At 39.9% G+C, this 18,601-nt stretch overlaps 1 protein-coding gene across 3 annotated transcripts in view; it reads left to right on the top strand.

The window, feature by feature from the left end:
• The window catches only part of LOC136339369 (transducin-like enhancer protein 4), a 79,906-nt gene that overhangs the window by 45,888 nt on the left and 15,417 nt on the right, over window positions 1-18,601 (top strand). For 2 of the 3 annotated variants that reach the window (XM_066282559.1, XM_066282561.1), the window contains exons 6-7: window positions 4,073-4,301; window positions 7,360-7,385. In XM_066282559.1, the coding sequence (XP_066138656.1) occupies window positions 4,073-4,301; window positions 7,360-7,385 (255 nt within the window). The remainder of the gene's footprint in view (window positions 1-4,072; window positions 4,302-7,359; window positions 7,386-18,601) is intronic. The other variant, XM_066282560.1, reaches the window with a different exon arrangement.

Raw genomic sequence — 18,601 nt, 5'->3', positions numbered from 1 at the left:
AAGATCCGATTTTTTACACTTCCTTGATAGCTGACTATCTCCTGAGATATTTATTAAATGCTGAATCAAATGTCAATTTCAGTGATATTTAAGGACCTCACGTATAGTACGACATGTTTTGTTGTGAATCAAATTAAATGAGTCGCCACGCACCAACTCCGGTTTTCACTTGTTGGGATCGTGCGACACCGCCGACTTCATGCATAAAACATGCCGACTGTGCCGAGTCGAGTAAATCGGTCTAAGTTAAATCAATCTAAGTTAAACCAGTACGTGTGGTCCTTAAACCACTTGACCACCGTAGAGTTCGTCGTATAAAACCTACTTAGCGGTACAGGAGTCTCGAATCCCGGATTCGGAAGCCAGGTTTCGGTCGAACCAAGTACAGGTGACTCAAGGAATCAGATTTTCAGGATCTTCGATTGATTCGAAATCTCTAACTGTAAAACCCTGACACTGTCATATCTCTTGTATGCTCAATTAATGATAGAATGTACCTTTGTTCTCAAAATGGAAAATTTTATTAGCTTCCAAGACGGCCGATTGTCTCGCGGGGTCTTTATCGAAACCTAACTTCAATAAAAGCCTCAACATTTTTTTATTTGCCAATTAGTACGAATTTCCAATGAAAATGATCTCAAAAGGACGCTTAAGGGCCACACCCATAATCTGCATGTTTGGTTATGCATCTGATTAACTGAATCGCTAGGCACTGACTCGGCACGATTCGGATCGGTTTTTGCCGATTCACTGCGTGGCAACGGCAAGGCATTTATAATTTCATGCATAGCAAACATTCCAATCCAATTGTGCTGAGTTCAGTTGATCAGCCCGAATCTATTCAGTACGCGTTAAGAAGCACACGTACTGAATCGGCTCGGCACGGCTGATTTGGCTAAGGACAATCCGGCATGTTTGCAATGCCTATAATTAAATGCACTGCTACGCGCTGGTTCGGCACGGAACGTTTTAGCACAACACGATCGAATCGAACTGTATGGTCGTTAGGCAGTGTTGTAGAAAATAACTTACGCTGCAGGTGCCGACGTCGATTCAGTGCGTAGTACCTTCATCGGTGTATTGAGTACTTTAGAGAACCGAGGACGCAGCACTAAGTCGATCATTCCCGGGCCATCCGGTTCGTGTCTTCTGGAAAAGAAATCACGCTCATAAATGATCTCAAATCCAGATTCCGAATAGCGCTGGTTAATGTCACAGTGCGAGAAGTAATAATTGTAACCTAATCTAAGCAATTAAATTTTCAGATTGATCGAGCATTGAATACATTGTTAGTGAAACCTCTTCTGCGCTCGGTAAAGTAAAGAATGTGTCTATGTTCTCAAAGGAAAATTTGATTAGTAGTTAGATTTTTTTTCTGTTAGGTGAAGTTAAAAAAATTGGAACTGGGAAAACGAAATTCGCAAACTAAAGCCTCTATCACATAGATGCATGGCCATCATCATCTCAGGTCCGGGCCCCGCCATACTGCATACTAATTGGATTATCCCGGTCTCGGAGCGGAGCGCTTTTTAAATTCCGGACTAATCCGGCAGCGCCCTTTGTTTCCGGGCAGGGCGGCCGCGGAAAATCGAACGCTAAATTAAAAATCGAGCTTTTGCTCGTTTTTCGACGGCCCTTTAAACGAGTTTCCAGCCGATTGTCCGATCGGGTCGTGTAGCGTCGAGCTCAAGTGCCGCTTGTTTCGAGATTTATTTTATTAAATTGCTCTCCGCCTCCAATTGACGAGGAATATGAAATCCCCCTTTTTTTTTGCTCCGGTGAAAAACTGTGGCAAATTTATTATGCGTAGGTAAGCGGCGGAGAAACATCTGCACTCGAGGCGCTGGGAACACGTTTTCCTCATTTTTCAGCACATTTCAATTCCACTACGTTTCCACGCTTCCTCGGTTTTAAAACCAGAATATGGAATTCCGAAATGGGGAATAAAAGTAAATTATACGGAATAATGTTGTACTATGCAAACGTTCTTTCTTCGACTCTGAATTACTCTCTACAACTTTTATCTGTAGCTTTAAGATTACAAATAAAACGAATAAAAAAAAATGTGCGGCTCGTTTCGTTTGACATCCCCCGATTTCTGTCCTATCCATTTTATCTTATTTCGTCATCTCCAATTTCTTTACGACATTGTCTTTCGTCGCTTGCTCTTCCCCATCTGATTTCCGGTAACTGGCTATTTGGCACTTGACATAAATTATTCTTAAGTCTCGGTGTCATCTGTTGCGGTGCGCCTGTTAGGCATCTTACACTGGCAGTTTACTCGTTGTGGTGGGTAGCCATCACCCCAAACAGATTCAAAATTTTCCGAAAGCGCGGGAGGTGTCGAATTGAAACCACTTCTTGCTGCCGCGGATCTTCTAGTAAAAGCCTTGTCGCACATGAGATCGCACATTTACTCGTACGTTTATAGGAAAATGCGTTATTTCGACTTTCGAATGCCACAACTCCCTACTAGTTTGAAGCGATAGTGGCCAAACCAAACCTTAATAGGGATAACTAAGCAGGGTTCGCAATCCGACCGTGTTTGTAAACTTCGGTGTAGTCCTGTTAATTACCGCGGGGTATAAATTTAATTTACTCGATGTTAATTTCCGAATCCCGCAAAGTACATTTCGCATGAAACGCTGTTTATTTTGTCTGTCCGCGATGGCATATTGCGGAATGGCAATTTCCACCGATTGGTTTTCGTCCGTAATTTGTCACGCTATAATGCAAGAATTTCCTTCTACTGGCCAATAGATGAAGAGCTCGAAACTGCGCCATTTTAAATTTATCCCCATCCGAGCTCATGGCCCTGTTTCATATAAAGGTCATAATTTTACAGTACACGACTCACAACAATTTAATTTCGCGTGTTGTCTCTTAATGAAATGTCACGAAATCGTGACAGGTAAAGGGCGTAGTTAAATTTCAAATCTCCTTCTATTAGAGCGGCCATATTTTAATGTAATAAAATTTAAATGCGAGCCTCGCCGAGCGCACTGAAGGAAAACTTAAAAGAAAAAGCAAATTTCCTATTCACCTTTTTATAAATCTCTCGCCGAAGGTGCCGCATGAATAACAAAGGATTCTTTCCACTCTCCCGATAATCCTATAAGAGGGTTTTCTGCAAATTTAAATCTCTGAGAGAACACTTCGGGGAAATTTCGCGAACGCGGCTTTATCTAATACCAATCTGGGAAGTTCATTATCATCTCGCAAAGAGGGGAAGGTCTCATATGATCGCCCTATTTTTTCATTTTTTTTTTTAATGGTGAAATAAATCTTCCAACGTTGACTAAAATATTTTCGATTTCATTATTTCTTCTTTCTTCACTAATTTCTTATCGTGAGTCGTCTTGTTTTAATATTTAAGGTTGCTTTTGCAAAGAATGGCAGAAAAACAACGACTCGAATGTTTGGAGGTTTGTCGAGTCCACTTAAATTTATTGGGTTCAAAACAAGCTATTGCTAATCTCCCGGAAAGCTATTATTTAGCCGTAAAAACTACCAGATCCCCCTCTATCATAATTTTTTTCCCCGAAACGCAATAACTCAGCTCTTGGCACAAACAGCGGCGCTTAGCTCCACCTAACCGAGACCGATCTGACAGATTTCTTTGGCACACTTTGTCCGGGGGTCCCGACGCTAAATGATGCGCTCAACTTCCCAAGTTCAGCGGGATTTTATTTCCAGCTATTTCCTAATATTTATCTTCGTTATTTTTCGGTGTGCTCGCCCAGAAAAAACGTATTTTCAACGAGTAATGCGACCCAGTGGCGGACCTAGGATATCCTATACGCAAAACTTGAATATGCATATCAAACAATTTCATTTGATCGCACTAATGAAATCTTCAAACTGGCACTGGATGTCTGCTCAATTGGCCAATGCAGCGGTAATTGAAAGCCGCACGCTTTAAAATCAATTTCCGTTTAAAGAAATTTCCCGGTAACAACCCTTTGAAAATGTGTTTTTCCCCGTTCGCTTTGTCCGGCGGTTTACACCAAGTTACACAGTGATGGGGGACGCGAATTTTCAAATTTCACTATAGGTGCATTTTTCGTTTCAGCAACAGAGGCCGGACTTACCAAGACTGCTACAACAAATGCATGCCCAGTTACCAGCTCATGCAGCTCCTCCGATACCCATGATGCCCCATCCGAGTCTAGCAGGGGCTCCGCCCAGTTCTGCCGCCAGCATTCTGGGGTTACCTGGATCTCTACCTGCCCAACATCCTCTTACCTTGTTGTCGGCCAAGCCCGATCTCCATAGGTCGGACGACGTCAAGTCGAATAGTGGTGAGTCTTATTATACCGAGGGATAATTTTCGGTAGTCAGCGGGGCGGTAAACGCGATTTAGTTCGCTTGGTAAATCATATTTGTAAAGGGAAGATCGATGGGGTGTGCAGAGCACTCGAAAGGAAGGGTCCGATGTGTAATCGTTTGACCGAGTGGGAAGAGGGTTATTGGATTTTTTGAGATCTGTTTTATTATTTTCTCTAATGGGATTTCTTAACGTTGCGGACATTTCGAATTGATTGACATATGCATAATCCTAGCGGAACAGCTGTTACGGTAATAACTATCGAATCCCCAAGTGTGGTCTTCAAGTATGGCCTTCAAGGGTGTCAGAACGAAATCAGTTTTTGTATAGTTTATATTTCCAAAGACTTTCTGCTTCTTAAAACTGAAATTCTTACTTGGGTAAGGCTTCATTAGCACCAACCCTCCGAGCGGAAATGCTCCTCATCACGTCGTAACTTACACGACCGTCATTTTTCGTAAGTAATTCACTTAGATCAAGTTTTCCTTTTCATTAACGGTTGAACGAGCGCACAAACTCGCGTCCTTTCAAAAAGAGAGAGCGTCATGAGACGGCAATTCCCCAAGTCCCCCTCGCGGTGGAGGGGCAGAGGGGGGGGAGGTAGTGCGGGCCGTCAGCAGCGGCGGTATTGAAAAGCAAGCTTTCGAATGTTGTCATGCCAACCTGGAGAATCATTGTGGAAAGAGCGAGGCGCTCCTTGTTTCACCCCGATGCACTCCTTAAGGAATAATCGGGAGACGAGAACTGGATGAACCGATCGACTTACGACAGGGCCGGCCTCCGACAGCATTTGATTAAGTGTCTGAGCCAACCTACGTGTCTGAAGCACATTTTTAATTTCTACCACTTCAGTTTTTGCTAATATCAGTAGTTGCGTTCCAGTTCGAATGATTTTGAAGTCCAAATGACGAATAATATTCATGAGATTTTATTAACAAGATGAATAAATATCGTCATGCAACAAGTAATATAAATATTTTACACTGAGAGGGTTTTCTGTTGGAGAAACTAACGTTGCATTCATGTAAAAAGTGGTCTTATTCGCGCTTCTTCATGCAGAGTCTTGCGGTTTGTTGGAATAATACGCCAGGAAGGCGTTGGGATCAACTGGAAATTATTGCAACAAAATGCAACTTTAGGCCTCTACATTTGTTTCATATTCGTACGTTTGTGTCCTTCAGGTTTCTAGTTTCATTTAATGTTGCCTTATAATTTCCTGGCGTAATGATCCCTTTATTTGCCATTCGTGGAAGGGCGTGACTCAAAAATCTCGTTAGACAAGAGTAATTTGCGTACCAGTCCGGTTCTGAAACAAACTCGATTTTCTCTATTGACAGCTATAGCTAGAAAGTCGCCTCCTGTGCGGCGGACTAATTGGGAACTGGGTTTATAACACCTTCACGACTGGCGAGTTATAATTAATTTAGGATTTGCTCGGTGGCTGTGCAGTTAGCTGTGAAGGTTCAGATTTCGGCTTAGGTGAACGATTTTCATTATAAAGAATGAATTATTTTGTTGTTCTCAGCATTCGTTTTGTATGGTTTGACTGTGACTTAACTGTGTGTGATAACGTGAATAAATAGTACAAAATGAACGGCACCATATTTGACCTGACCGTTGCCAGACCGTGACTTGACCAGTAATATAATTCTTCCTCAACTTTTCAACAGTTTTTAAATGCCGGTTTTACTGTCCTGCAGTGCTTCTTAAAAGACCTATCAAATAACCCGAGTTTTGAAAATTTTAAAAATTAATAATAATTTAACTCCCCTTCACCACTTTTCAACCTAATTAGTAAGCGCGTCACGGGTTGTTCTTTTCTCTGTCAAGTCGGATTGTGTACACTTGTAAGTGAAAATTACGTATTCAAATCTTCCAAATAAAGTAGGATCTAAGGGTCTGACATACTGCACAATTCGTTGCAATAAAGTAGCACCCTGAACCATGAGTGGGATTTACTAAGGCCCATTAAATTCTCTGGCGGCCGTTGTGCATGTGGGAATTATCTTAGGCGCGTTCAGGAGGGATACGACATATTTGCAGGATATTGGGGTATTATTCACGCCCGATAGCATTTATTAGCCTGTAAGGATTAATAGGCCTTATCGCGTCTCTCCAGACAGATGTAAAATTGCTATATTTTTAAAGTGCCGTAGAATATAACGTATTATCAATTTTGCGTGTTCAATGATTACGATTTTATATAGTCATATATTTTGTAACCGCACAGTACCTTGCTTTTCCGTGAAACAATCTTACCCTTTCTCATATAAATAAGAAGTCATTTCGTTGAGTTTGTGGCATTACAAACCACCATAAATTTTATGTTATACCTAATGCGCTATAAACTTACACTCGGGAAAACATAAATTCAAACGGTTCTTTACGAACCGCGTAAAGTAATTACCAAATTAAAATTTCTATTGTTATCGCTCTGGAGGATGGTTTTCAATTAGCCGAACAAAATAGTGAGAACGCCTTTATGACACTGGTAATTTTTATTTCATATTTCGTGCTGCAGGGATTGGTCTAATGTATTTTCAATTTCCGGCGGTCCCAATAAAGTTTGACGGTTATGGACAGATACAGCTAACAGTATACACTTTTCTAAACTTTTCCCTGATATCTCCAATTCCTTCAAGTTTTCTCCAACAATAAATATGTAAGCAACTGCGGTTCAAAATTTATAGAACATAAATTTAAGACACAATTTAAAAGTTTTTCACTCGGGAGTCGCTCTTTCCACCGCGTCCCAACAGTCTAATTCATAAATCATGGAGCGGAATAACTAAATTTAACGCGGAGGAGAATTATTGTACCACTTTGCCAGTTTCGAATTAGCCTAAATTCGGTTTTCGGCCTCTTTTTGTTCCTTTTTCTTCCCGCTACTTTTGCTGCCGTTGAGCGCGAATTTCGCGGTCGATTGAAACGAATAATGTCGCTTATTAAAAGTTAAGCCGCTGTTGCTGGAAACTTTCAGAAATGTCAAGTTTTAATTAATTAATTAATTGATTTTTTTGCTTTTCTTGCAGGGATGAATTCTACGGAAGAGAGACATGTAAGTACCCATTCTAATAAGATAGACGCTCCATAGGTGTAACTTGTCCTTACCTACTGATGTGAACTTGCATGAATTGCAATCAGAGACAATAAAGCATTCGAAAAACATGAAAATCAAATAAAGGTTTTAAAGGGAATTTTCCGCGAGAGCAAACGTCTCCATAAATTAAAAAGCTAACTGTTAAACTTGGCAATTATTTTTCCGACTCGAGTTTTATAGTTCGTAATTAGTTTTCCCGTAAAAAACTTATGAACCTTCGGGATCGAGGATTAAATTACGAGGGACGTTAAAATTTATATCTCTGTTCTGGGTGAAAATATGCGGCGACGGCGAGATTATGACGACGAACTTTACCGTTAAACTCGCAGAAACGGAATTAGGAAAGATAAGCGTATTATCATTTACGACCGAAAGGAATTTTCTGCTACCCTTTGGTAATATCTCTAAATCAAAAATTATGAATGTTTGGCTAAAAATCACAAATTGAGATAATCCCATCCAAAAAAACTCCCCAAAGAGGCAATTTATCGTTAATTTTTGGATCTCCTTTCAGTAAGCTTGAAATAACACTAGTAGCTGTGGAAATAGCAATAGTAACTGCTTCCACCATTGCTATTTCCCAAGCGGCTAGAGTTACGAGGCTGGTTAAATTAGACAAAAGTTGGCGTTTGTGGAGCCCATTTAGGAAACCTTTACAAGCTTGCTGCACGTTGAATGGTTCCTGAGACATTTGGGAAAATAGTTTACGAAGTATATAAATTACATTCCCCAATATCCTAGAAACTACGTGTGGCAACATTGTAAAGATTTCGTAAATGAGCTTCAACAACAACTGTTATTTAATTTGCGCAACTTTAGATGGATCGAGTACCCTGAGAGTGGGTGCCATAAATATGCATAAGCATATAACGATGGTCATCGTCTCCGATGGAAAAGTTTACGTGATGAGCAATACCACTGGTGAAATTCTTCCGCGGGGATGATTAGTATAATACTGTATTTGATTCAAGGCTAAGAATCGACATTTTCTGCAAATTAACCAAACAAGTTTTTATTCAATTAAAATTGTTAATAGACCCCATCACGTGTTTATTAAGAGATGTACATGTACTATATTCTTATGGACCCGCAAACAGAAAATTCGTTTTATGCAAATAATAAAAGTTTAAAAGGAATATGAATGCGTATGTTACAAAATGTTATTTAGATTTCTCAACGCCTAGATTAAACTCCGTCCCTGTTTACCACCCCTCGAGTAAATTCCGTTTAAAGGAAAAAACAAAGAACGGCGGCGCTTATTACTCATCGTTTAGCCGGGACTGGGGCGGAATTAGTTCTGAACTTCAGTTCACAAATAAATTGAGAGCCGTAATTATTTTTACTCCTGGCTCGTTTCCCAGTTTTCTTGATATTCCGAAACGGGATTATTATTTTTCCTTTTTCGACGTTCCGCTTCGCAAGGTTTAAATTTAATATTAACCCGCTTTACGACTACTAATGCCTGTTCGTCTTCCCGATCTGAGCCTCATCGATTACTATACGTACACGTTCGTTGATAGGGCGCAAGGTGTGCCACCCCTGTGTAGCTGCATTAGTTGCGCGCCTGCAGTCTGTAGTTTTGTTTCAGCTGAAACCGGGGCCCCACCGCAACGTCGTGCACAAGTTTGCACGGGGACCGCAGCCCGAGGGCCCCGAAACAGCCGCGGTTTCGCCCTCTCGATGAGGTGCCGTAATTCGACGTGCCACTTGGTTTATCAGGGCCGGAGTCTAATGAATAAACCCCTATGTATATGTTTCAGACGGCGAAGACAAATGCCGGTCGTTATACCTTCGTATTTTGCTAGAGAACAGGGACGTGTTTTGACTTTTAAATTCGGTACGTGAGGCCATTTATTTACGAAACTGCTATCGTCGGATATATCCGGTCGGAGATCGGGGGCTTCGTATTAAATCTTCCTTGTCCGTTCGGAATTTTACATGGCGACCGCAGCTGAGGTTTCGGGGCAGCTGCGGTTTCGCCTTTTGGATACAGCGACGTAATTTGATTCTCTTCTTAGTCGGGCAGCGGTTTTTGCAGAGGCGGGGTAGTATCACTTGAGTTTAGGTTATACTAATTTAAATTGCGCTTTTAAATCTAGTACGTTAGATAGGATAGAATGCTCGGAATAGACCGACCTACTGAGCACTTGCCTCTGTTCGTAAGATTGATCTTTAATGAAACGTACTGAAAAGCTCATATCCATCGGAGTCATATCGGGAGAGTTAGTTGGGCAACAGAAAAAAGTGAGACATTGATCCAAATCTTATAACTGGTTTTTTACACCAGGAAAATCTGAACTCCAGGAGGTTGACCGATGATATTCGGTCGTTTGGTGGTACTGAAGTAGATTAGTAATTACTAGATGTGGTACCTCTTTTCTTTTAGTCACCCGAGTTACCTTCTTGGTCGTGTAGCAAGAAATCGATTTAAATTAATTTCTCTTAATTTAGAAACCACTTTAATGCGATTTAAAGAAGTAGTTTACGTATATTTTAAATTAATCCGGGTATGTTATGGTGCCGACTTTGATTTTGACGGCTGTTCTATGGAAAGACGTGAAAAAAGATCTAATTTCGACCGTTTTTGATAATTTAATATTCACCCCTACAACTGCCGCCGTCTTGCCTGCGTAACGCCATCTCCTGGGAACTTCCTAAACAACCCTGGGGTTGCGACCCTCCATTTCATAGGCAATTTAATTTAATGTGGGAAAGACACCTACAGTTTACCAAGTTTTAAATTTTGTTGTATAGCCCAACCCAACAGGACGTGATCGGATGGTGTCTTTTTTAGTATTCCAGTTCCAGAGTGAAAAGTCAACTACGAGACTTGTAGAAGGAAGTGCTGCCCTTGTTTTCAAATTAAAGCAAATGTACGGGGTGTCTCGAAAAAGTGCAGCATAACAGAATTTTTACAGTTGATTATTTCCGGCATAAATAGGTTTTCCGGCAAGCTCAACGTTCTGCCAAATCATTACCCACCTACATGAATTGAACAAATTGAGTTTGAATTATAAACAACTGGGAAATGAAATTAACACTCCTAATGTGTTTAAGATATGTTCCGCTCAAATAGAAAATGGTAAACAAACTTAATTATAGCGGCGAGAGAACCCTTGAAAGTAAAATAAAGAGGCGACCGCGCTCGCAACTCAGCCACTCGGAACGAAATTAGGGCTGAAAGCCGGCTTCATAAATTAGACAATTACACGAGAAGGGTGCGAACGTCTCGACGCAACGACACCCTAAGGGCGCAATTACACTCCAACTTCTCGAACAACCCTTACAAACCCATCTGGCTTCTCGAGCCCGGCGCGAGACAAAAGACCTCGTTACCGGCAAAAAATTATTTCGTCCGCAATTCGGGGCGCGCCGGTTTTCTTAATTTAATTTCGTCTAAGTTATGGAGAGCCGACCGGGGTGGCGCCACCCCCGCCCTCGCACCCCAGGCGCAAATTTAATTTGGGCAACTTAGTATTGTCGCGAATTTAAATCGCGTTTCCCCTTTCTTTGTTTCCCCGGGTTAATTTGGCAATTCATGGCGCGAACGCAGACCCGGAATAAACTTTGGAACACGGTTAGCAGTGTAATGAGACACATTACCGATTGGCTACCCCCTCCTTCTGTTGGGGAAGTTAATTTATTCGCTTTCTTTGTGCCAACAATTCGATGATTTCCCAATAGATTTGTTGACTTGGTATTAACTTCTCCGCCCTTCGAGGGCACACATTCTTGCCCTCTTCACCGACTCGCATAGGAATTTTCAAAGCTATGACAGGCCGCTTAAAACCTCTTAAGCCAAACGACGTGAAACCGACACCGTAGCACATACTTAACATTCCCATGAATACCGCCAGAGGGAGCAATCGGGAATAATTAAACGTTTGGTCCCGTTAACACGAGGATAACCGACCGAGCCGGGTTAATTAATGACTTCCCCAAGAACTCGGGCCCTAATTATATTCAGTTCCCGGCTCTGCCAGACGCCATACTTCTTTGATCCCCATTTGCCGCCGTTTAAGCGTCAAACTCCGTTATCCCCTAATTGAAAATCTGAAGCTCGTCGGGTAATTGGGGGGCGACTAACGATGTCCCCGTACACTCGATAATGGAGATTTTACGTGTCGCGATGCTGCGAGGGACGCTTTATGACATCTGGTGTCATAAAATGTCGAAGGGGGGAAGGAATCGGATGATAACGCTGGTGTAAGGGATGGGGAGGTACAAGGCCATGGGCATAAGACCCATTTTAAGGTTGCTGACAGAAACAGTTTAAACACATACTTCACTCGCTAAACTACTAAATTAGTGAATCTATTAACGGAAAATGGAGAGATTGATGATAATTTGTTTTTGGTTTGTCCAGTATACACGGTAATTAGTTGAAAAAATGTGAGACTCAGCAAATGAAAATTCGATGGATCCGAATGTTTTTTCGAAAACGTTCAAAAAATATTCTTCAAAGTGATTTATCTCGTCAGCTAGTATTATACCTTAACAAGTGTAGTAAGAGATAAATAAATTATCTTGAAGCATGATTTTTGTCGAGAAATGATGTGTTTTTCCTCTTTCATTCGTCTAGTAATGTAATTATTCCAGTTGTCGTTTTTTCAGCTCGCTGCTTCAAAAAAATAGCACTATGTACCTTCCAAGGTACTGCATGAATTGCGTTTGATTGTACCCTCGAACTGTTCGTTGCTCAGCTTATTCATTATGCAGACGACATACTTTTAACAAATGACTTGTCTTAATATTAATATTAATATCATTACCAATACCAAAAAAGAATAAGTATAATGAAAACTGCATAATTATTGATTAATCATTACGTGGATTTAATAGTGATTATTAAAACTAGGTGCTCTTATTTTGCGAAATTTGAACTATATTTCCAGTGTAAAATGTTAGAAAAAGTTTCATTAATTTATATAATAACAGTAATAATACGGTAATGAGGAGATCGTATACAAAAGGATCTCATAGGAAAAAGTTTTCAAAATAAGCTAAGCTGTAATGCGAGCATTATTCTGAAAGATAATTAAGAATAGATATTCAAAACGAGTTAATGGATCTATTTACTCATCCTAATCAATTCCATATTCCTGTTATTTCTGTAAAATATATTTTAATCGATTTTGCGCATTGATTAAATGGAACTAAATATAGCAAATTATTAATGAGCATTTCATTCACTACTTGTTTTACGTTAAAAAGACCTGGGTATTTCACTGTCACATTGATAAGTAACAATTACAACTACTACAATTAGCGTGATAAAATATTTATGTCTACGAGTAAAAAATTTTACAAATGTGTCGCAAATACGTAGGATTTGGCTTAAGAAGTCCTTCTCGTAACATAACTCGAAAATCGAAAATTTTAGATCATTTTAAATTAACGAATAAAAAAAAAGCATTCCTCTACTGAGTACACTCCTACATTTTTCATCCCAAATCGCATTAATGCATATTACATCGATTTTTGGATGTACTTTTTATATTACATATAAAAATACCATTCAAAGAGAAATATTTGTTTTTAGAGGAAATTTATTCAACACAAAATATTATCACAATCGTGTCTAAATTCAAATATTTTACTTCTAACGTATAAAGGTTGTCCTTTAAAATGTGTGTACTACCTTCGAAAACCAGCTCTAGTTATAAAATAGGTTAAATTCCTTTTGGCAATATTGTGTCACCAGTACGTTAGGATTAAAAGATGTTTAAAATGATGAAATTTCGGCATATGATCACCATAACAATGTTATTACGTATCTTTCCTATATATTGGCCCATATCTATTTCAAATTTGGATAGAGATTAAAATAGTTACGGGAATATGCTAGCCAAATACCGTTTACCCTAAGAGCAGGACGACTAGTGTCGGTATCTCCTACACGGTAAGAGATGCGAGGCTTATTCCGTTTCAGATTGCTTCCGGTTCCGAACCCTTAGCACTTTAATAAACATACGTGAGTCCCTTAAACGCATTATTAACAAATGCCTTACACAACTGATACAATTTACTTATAACACGCGTTAAAAGTTGCATTTTTTCCGTGTTTGTGAGAAAAATATATTGTGACTATTACGAAGTATTGTATATTTATTCATATCACTAAATATTTATGACATTAATTTACTTTGTAGGTCGAATAACACAAATTTGTATAAAACACACATTTAGTTTTGAGGCTAAATAATATTAATACTGCCGGGTTTAATCTAATTATCGAGACTGCTTCCATAAATGCGTTTTAATCAAACCAAATTCATTGTTTGGTTTATTGGGAAAATATTAGTGCTAAATTAGTTGTGTCTATGAACATGGCGAGATTGCAAATTAGGACCTGTTTAACTTTCTTTGGGGGATTCGTATATAATTTTACCATCGTCTCATCAAGCCTAATGACCAATCAAAATTTATTTCCCTATTAACATCGAGAAACTCATCGTTGGGGCAATTAAATATTTAACCCAGTTACACGAGCCTGTGATGGAAAATCTTAAACCTCGTTTCCTGCAACGATGCTTCCTTGCATCCGGAATCCCGGAAATTGTATTCCCTGCTTATAAGTACTAGAACTTTCACTTGCACACAGCTACTTGACACAATGGCGAAAGCACAAATATATTCGTTAAACACTGACACAGTATAGTGGAACCACTCTCGTTCAACTGAGCATATTTTTACACTTTATTTATGACGAGTCCTTCAAGCTCACTCATAAAATTAAATATAAAAGGGACATCAATTTTAGTAACATAATAAAATAGGACCCGAGCAATAACGGGGATTACGACTTTATCACGAGAAAGGCCGTAAAATTTTATAGCAACTAAAAGCGTATGCATATTAAAATATGAAGTGGAGCCCCGTTACAGAGGACCCGAGGAAGCTGAATCTTACTAATGATCATCGAATTTGTAGGAAGTAACAACATTTGTAGTATACGCACTAATCCAGAACAATATCAGAATTTGCGTATGTAAACTGTAAGGCCAACCCTTATACAGCGACCTTTATTGGGATCCTCATTGGGATCGTAGCGGTTAGCTAATTGCTACCCCCAATCAAATAATAAACAAATGTACGCCGATTATTCCGGATGCCGCCGACCGAAATTGATTACGGCTTTTGTAGGCGATCAGGGCCGAGGGCCCCAATTTATGGGCCCCTAAATTAGAGCCAGTGGCCGAACATCTGTCCGCGTCTCTCAACTCCATCATGCGTTTAGGAGTTCGACCGCCGTTTGTACCGTATTAATTCTGGGATATTTCCGATGCAGACGTTTGTTTACTCAAAATGGTGCAATTGCGGCTATTGATTACCAACTGTCTGCTCCTTTTGCCGATACTCGAACTGTTTTGAAATCTGATTGTTGCTATTGGGCAGATTCGCAAATTGGCAGACATGGCTGGACTGGAATAGACATTCGGTAATCAAAAAAGGAGCCTCAATCTCGTACCCACATATTATATGATGCTGCCTCGAGAATTCAAAGCTTGCTTTTAGATTAGCCAATTTCACATACCACGTTGTGTTCAATATCGTATATTTAAATTAACAAAAGTATACTTTTTGCAGTTATATTTAGGGAATTTCTCGTATTTCAAAAATTATTAAATATCGTGTACAAGATATTCGGCAATGTAAAGCTTTTAGATCGTCCGATTCATGCCCAAGGTATAAAGCAATATTTGATGTTCAGACCAAAATTGGTCAGGAAACTTCGAACCGTTTTAAAATCAAAATGCACTGCGCAAAATTAGAGTTAGCATGGAATAACTCGAATAAATACGTTTCCCCATTTTGTCAAGGTGCGATGACGTCCCTGATATGTGTCTATGCGAGCGCAACCCTGCAATATGACTTACTTTTAATATTAAGAGAAAAAAAAGCATCAAACTCCCTTGTTTAAAAGCCCTCCTCTAACACACATGAGAAGCAGAAATCCAGCAGTATTCTGTACATACATAGAATGTACAATGTCCGCAGAAGCTGCAAAGCTTTTACTTAATTTCCTAAATGAGAACGGGCCCCAGTTTCACATCGGAGTAAAATTGCACGGATTCAGTTTTAAGGAACATTCTCGAGGTTTTTACGTGTTGTGTGAGAGCCCGGAAGGGGGGGGAGGGGGACTAGATGAGAACGAAGGGCGGTGTTAAACGGGCCCGACAGGCTACACGGGGCTGCCGGGAGCCGGGGTTAAATGGATTAGATACGGACAGGAGGGAATGGAAAAATATTACACAATCCCCGATGATAAAAAGGCCCCACTTTTATCCTGATGGACGACGTGGAGATATTTATTTGCCAGGATTTGTCCCGCCGTTACGCCATATAATTAAACTTGCAAATGGAAGTAGTATAACCCGAAAAACCGATGTCGTTCGTCACGTTACGTATGCTAAGCTGAATATTGGTTATTCTGCTCGAACATATAATTTATACCCGACCGGCGAGACCGGGTATTGGAATGGAAGGCGCGCCATATATCCGACGGTATTTACGACTTGGGGCTCCGGCTCGCAGGTGACACCTGAATGTTGAACGCTGACACCTTCCCGGGGTGGCGTATTAATATTTTAAAACGCCCCCGAAGGCGAGAAGGCTAAACGAAACCGTGTTTTCTACATGCCGAGCTCAGTTTATTATTCCAAACCGTAGTTCACAAGTGAATCATAGGAATTTTGCATTTCGAAGTCGTTCCATGTCGAATCTGTTGCACCGTATTAAGCAATTTAATTAAACTTTACATTTTGAAGACAATGTCACGGTCCGATTTTGTTTCCTTTTCCAACCGAATATGTGACGATGGCCTAATTGACTTTTTCAAAATGTTGGAAAAGCCGTATTACCCTCCTCTATTTCCCGTTACGATCGATCCGTTCAATTTCCCGTCCGGATTTCCCTACCCGATTTTCTTGTCGCATACAAGTCTATTTACCATAAATGGTTCCTGCAACGGTCGAACTCGTTTTCTTCTAAACCTGGGAAGAGCTACTCTCGAATTATGAAAAATTGTATGAATTTTTTTGCACTGCCCTGTATCTAGAGTTAATATAGCAGCCAAACCCAGCATTGCTAAACCTTTTGGTTTACAAGATACAATAGTTATTTATGGAACCGGTCAGGAAATGCATTGGCTTGTGCGTTGCGTTGGTGGGTTGCAGAAAATAGCATTTCCTAATGAGTTTCATACATGTTGCACATGTTTAATACTTACAGAGCTGCGTCCCATACCTGTAGAACTACAGCAACCATTGTCGTTAGTGGTGCCATTTGTTAACTGAGTCGAGACAAGGGGATACTTGCTTTCATTCTGCAACAAGTTACGAAATGAAATCCGTTTAGTCACCGATTTAGAAATTTTCACTTTGTCAAAATTAGAAAAAGCCGTATTAGTACGACAAGCGCTCATGTATACGTACACGTCTATGTGAAAAATAATCTAAATGATAAAGGTTTAGGCATACTTGCTAGTATGCTCATCAATTACTGAACTCAACAATCTGAGCACTAAACCAATGATTAACTTTTGTTATAAATCTTTTGTTGCAAACAATTTTTTCTGAACTCAAAACGCCCTTTAAGTCCAAAAATAGATGAAATTTTCATACTCGCTTTTTCCACAACAACTTTTATCTATCGTTCATAGCTAACGAAAATTCTCGGACACGATAAACGATAACCGACATTCTGTAATGCGTTAAAGCTGTCAATTATCCTTTACCGGAATGACTTTTGTCACTACCGAAAACTGCCCATTCTCTAGTCTGTATGGATTAATTTAGGTTTTGAATTGTTGCAAGGCCTAGACAAACCAATGCGTAACATATTAAAGCAAATAACTGAGGCTCTAGCTCTATCGAGTAGAACTGAAAGGGACACGTAAACCGCGGCTTGGAAACTCGTCTCTAAGATTAAGCCCCAACGTTCGAGGAGATTACAGTCTGTGCCTTACAGCGGCTTGAGAGTGTTAGATTTGGTGTTTCCTCGCCACAGCTATTATATCAAATTAAGTGGGAAGTTGAGGTTAATTTTCCTCAGAGGCAGTTTGAGCAGCCCTTTGGTTTAGATGTCACTTCCTTTAAACAATACTAAGCCTTTGCATCTTTCCCCATAAATTCACTCGGCCATTAACTAATTGATGAACACGTCAAACATTTCAGGGATAATTCATAATATTAAAAAACATACAAAAAAGTAGATTACAAAGTACAATGAACTGACACAATAGTCATAACAGCAGTATTCCCACTAGGAGTAATAGCGACACATAAACTGATAAATATTCTGAATAGCATGGTAAGTTACAACACACCTAACACACAGCCACACCTAACGCACGGGCCCGTTCAGGGAAGAAGTGACAAAGATTTCTGGTACTTGATTGTTCTGCGCTTCACAATTAAGATTGCCTTTCAACTATCCAATAATTCGGAAAATTTTGCAGTATTTAGCGCAAGAGGACCGATCAGTCGAATAATATTCTAAAAGACGAAATTATGTGGCTCGTCCTCCGTGGTCGTTGACAATGGGGCCATCAAAGTAAGTGGCCCAATTTGGCTCACCAAACCCGGGACCCCTTGATATCGAGTGTTGCAAGCAAGCTAAACTAGATTGTTTGAGGTAATTAACTGGCCAGCAAGCCGCCGGTGGCCTGCAGCCCTTCGGACATCGCTACTTGTTGCATAAATTTACACCTGTTCTCTTTATACTCGCACTTCGGTTAAATCTCCTTAGTCTGATCGTTAATTAGCGAAGGTGTCGTGTAGCACTATGGCCTACATAAACAGCGACAAGTTAAGGAGATTTTGCTGTTTAACTTAAGGTGTATGCGAGGAAAATATCTTAACTTGTGCATTTGCATAATGGGAAGGCTTGATCGGTCTAAGTTAAAATATAGTAATTCCATAGTATTAGGTTTCTGCGTGATTCCACAATAGTGTGTTAATTAACTATATACATAAAGTTTAAGGGTGAATAATTGAAAAATTTCGAGAGAAAAAGTTGACGTTAACATGGATTAGGTATACTTATAGTCCGAAGTGTTCATATCGGGTGATTTTGGAGGCCGTACATGCAGTTTTATTCTTTCCGTCCAACGTAATTGTCGTCCAGAGGTTGATGCTCAACTAAACTGTTAAGATTTTATACCAAAAACT

This window comes from Euwallacea fornicatus, chromosome 5 (assembly GCF_040115645.1).
Source record: "Euwallacea fornicatus isolate EFF26 chromosome 5, ASM4011564v1, whole genome shotgun sequence".
Taxonomy (NCBI): Eukaryota; Metazoa; Arthropoda; class Insecta; order Coleoptera; family Curculionidae; genus Euwallacea; species Euwallacea fornicatus.
This window is presented reverse-complemented; position numbering and strand designations above follow the sequence as displayed.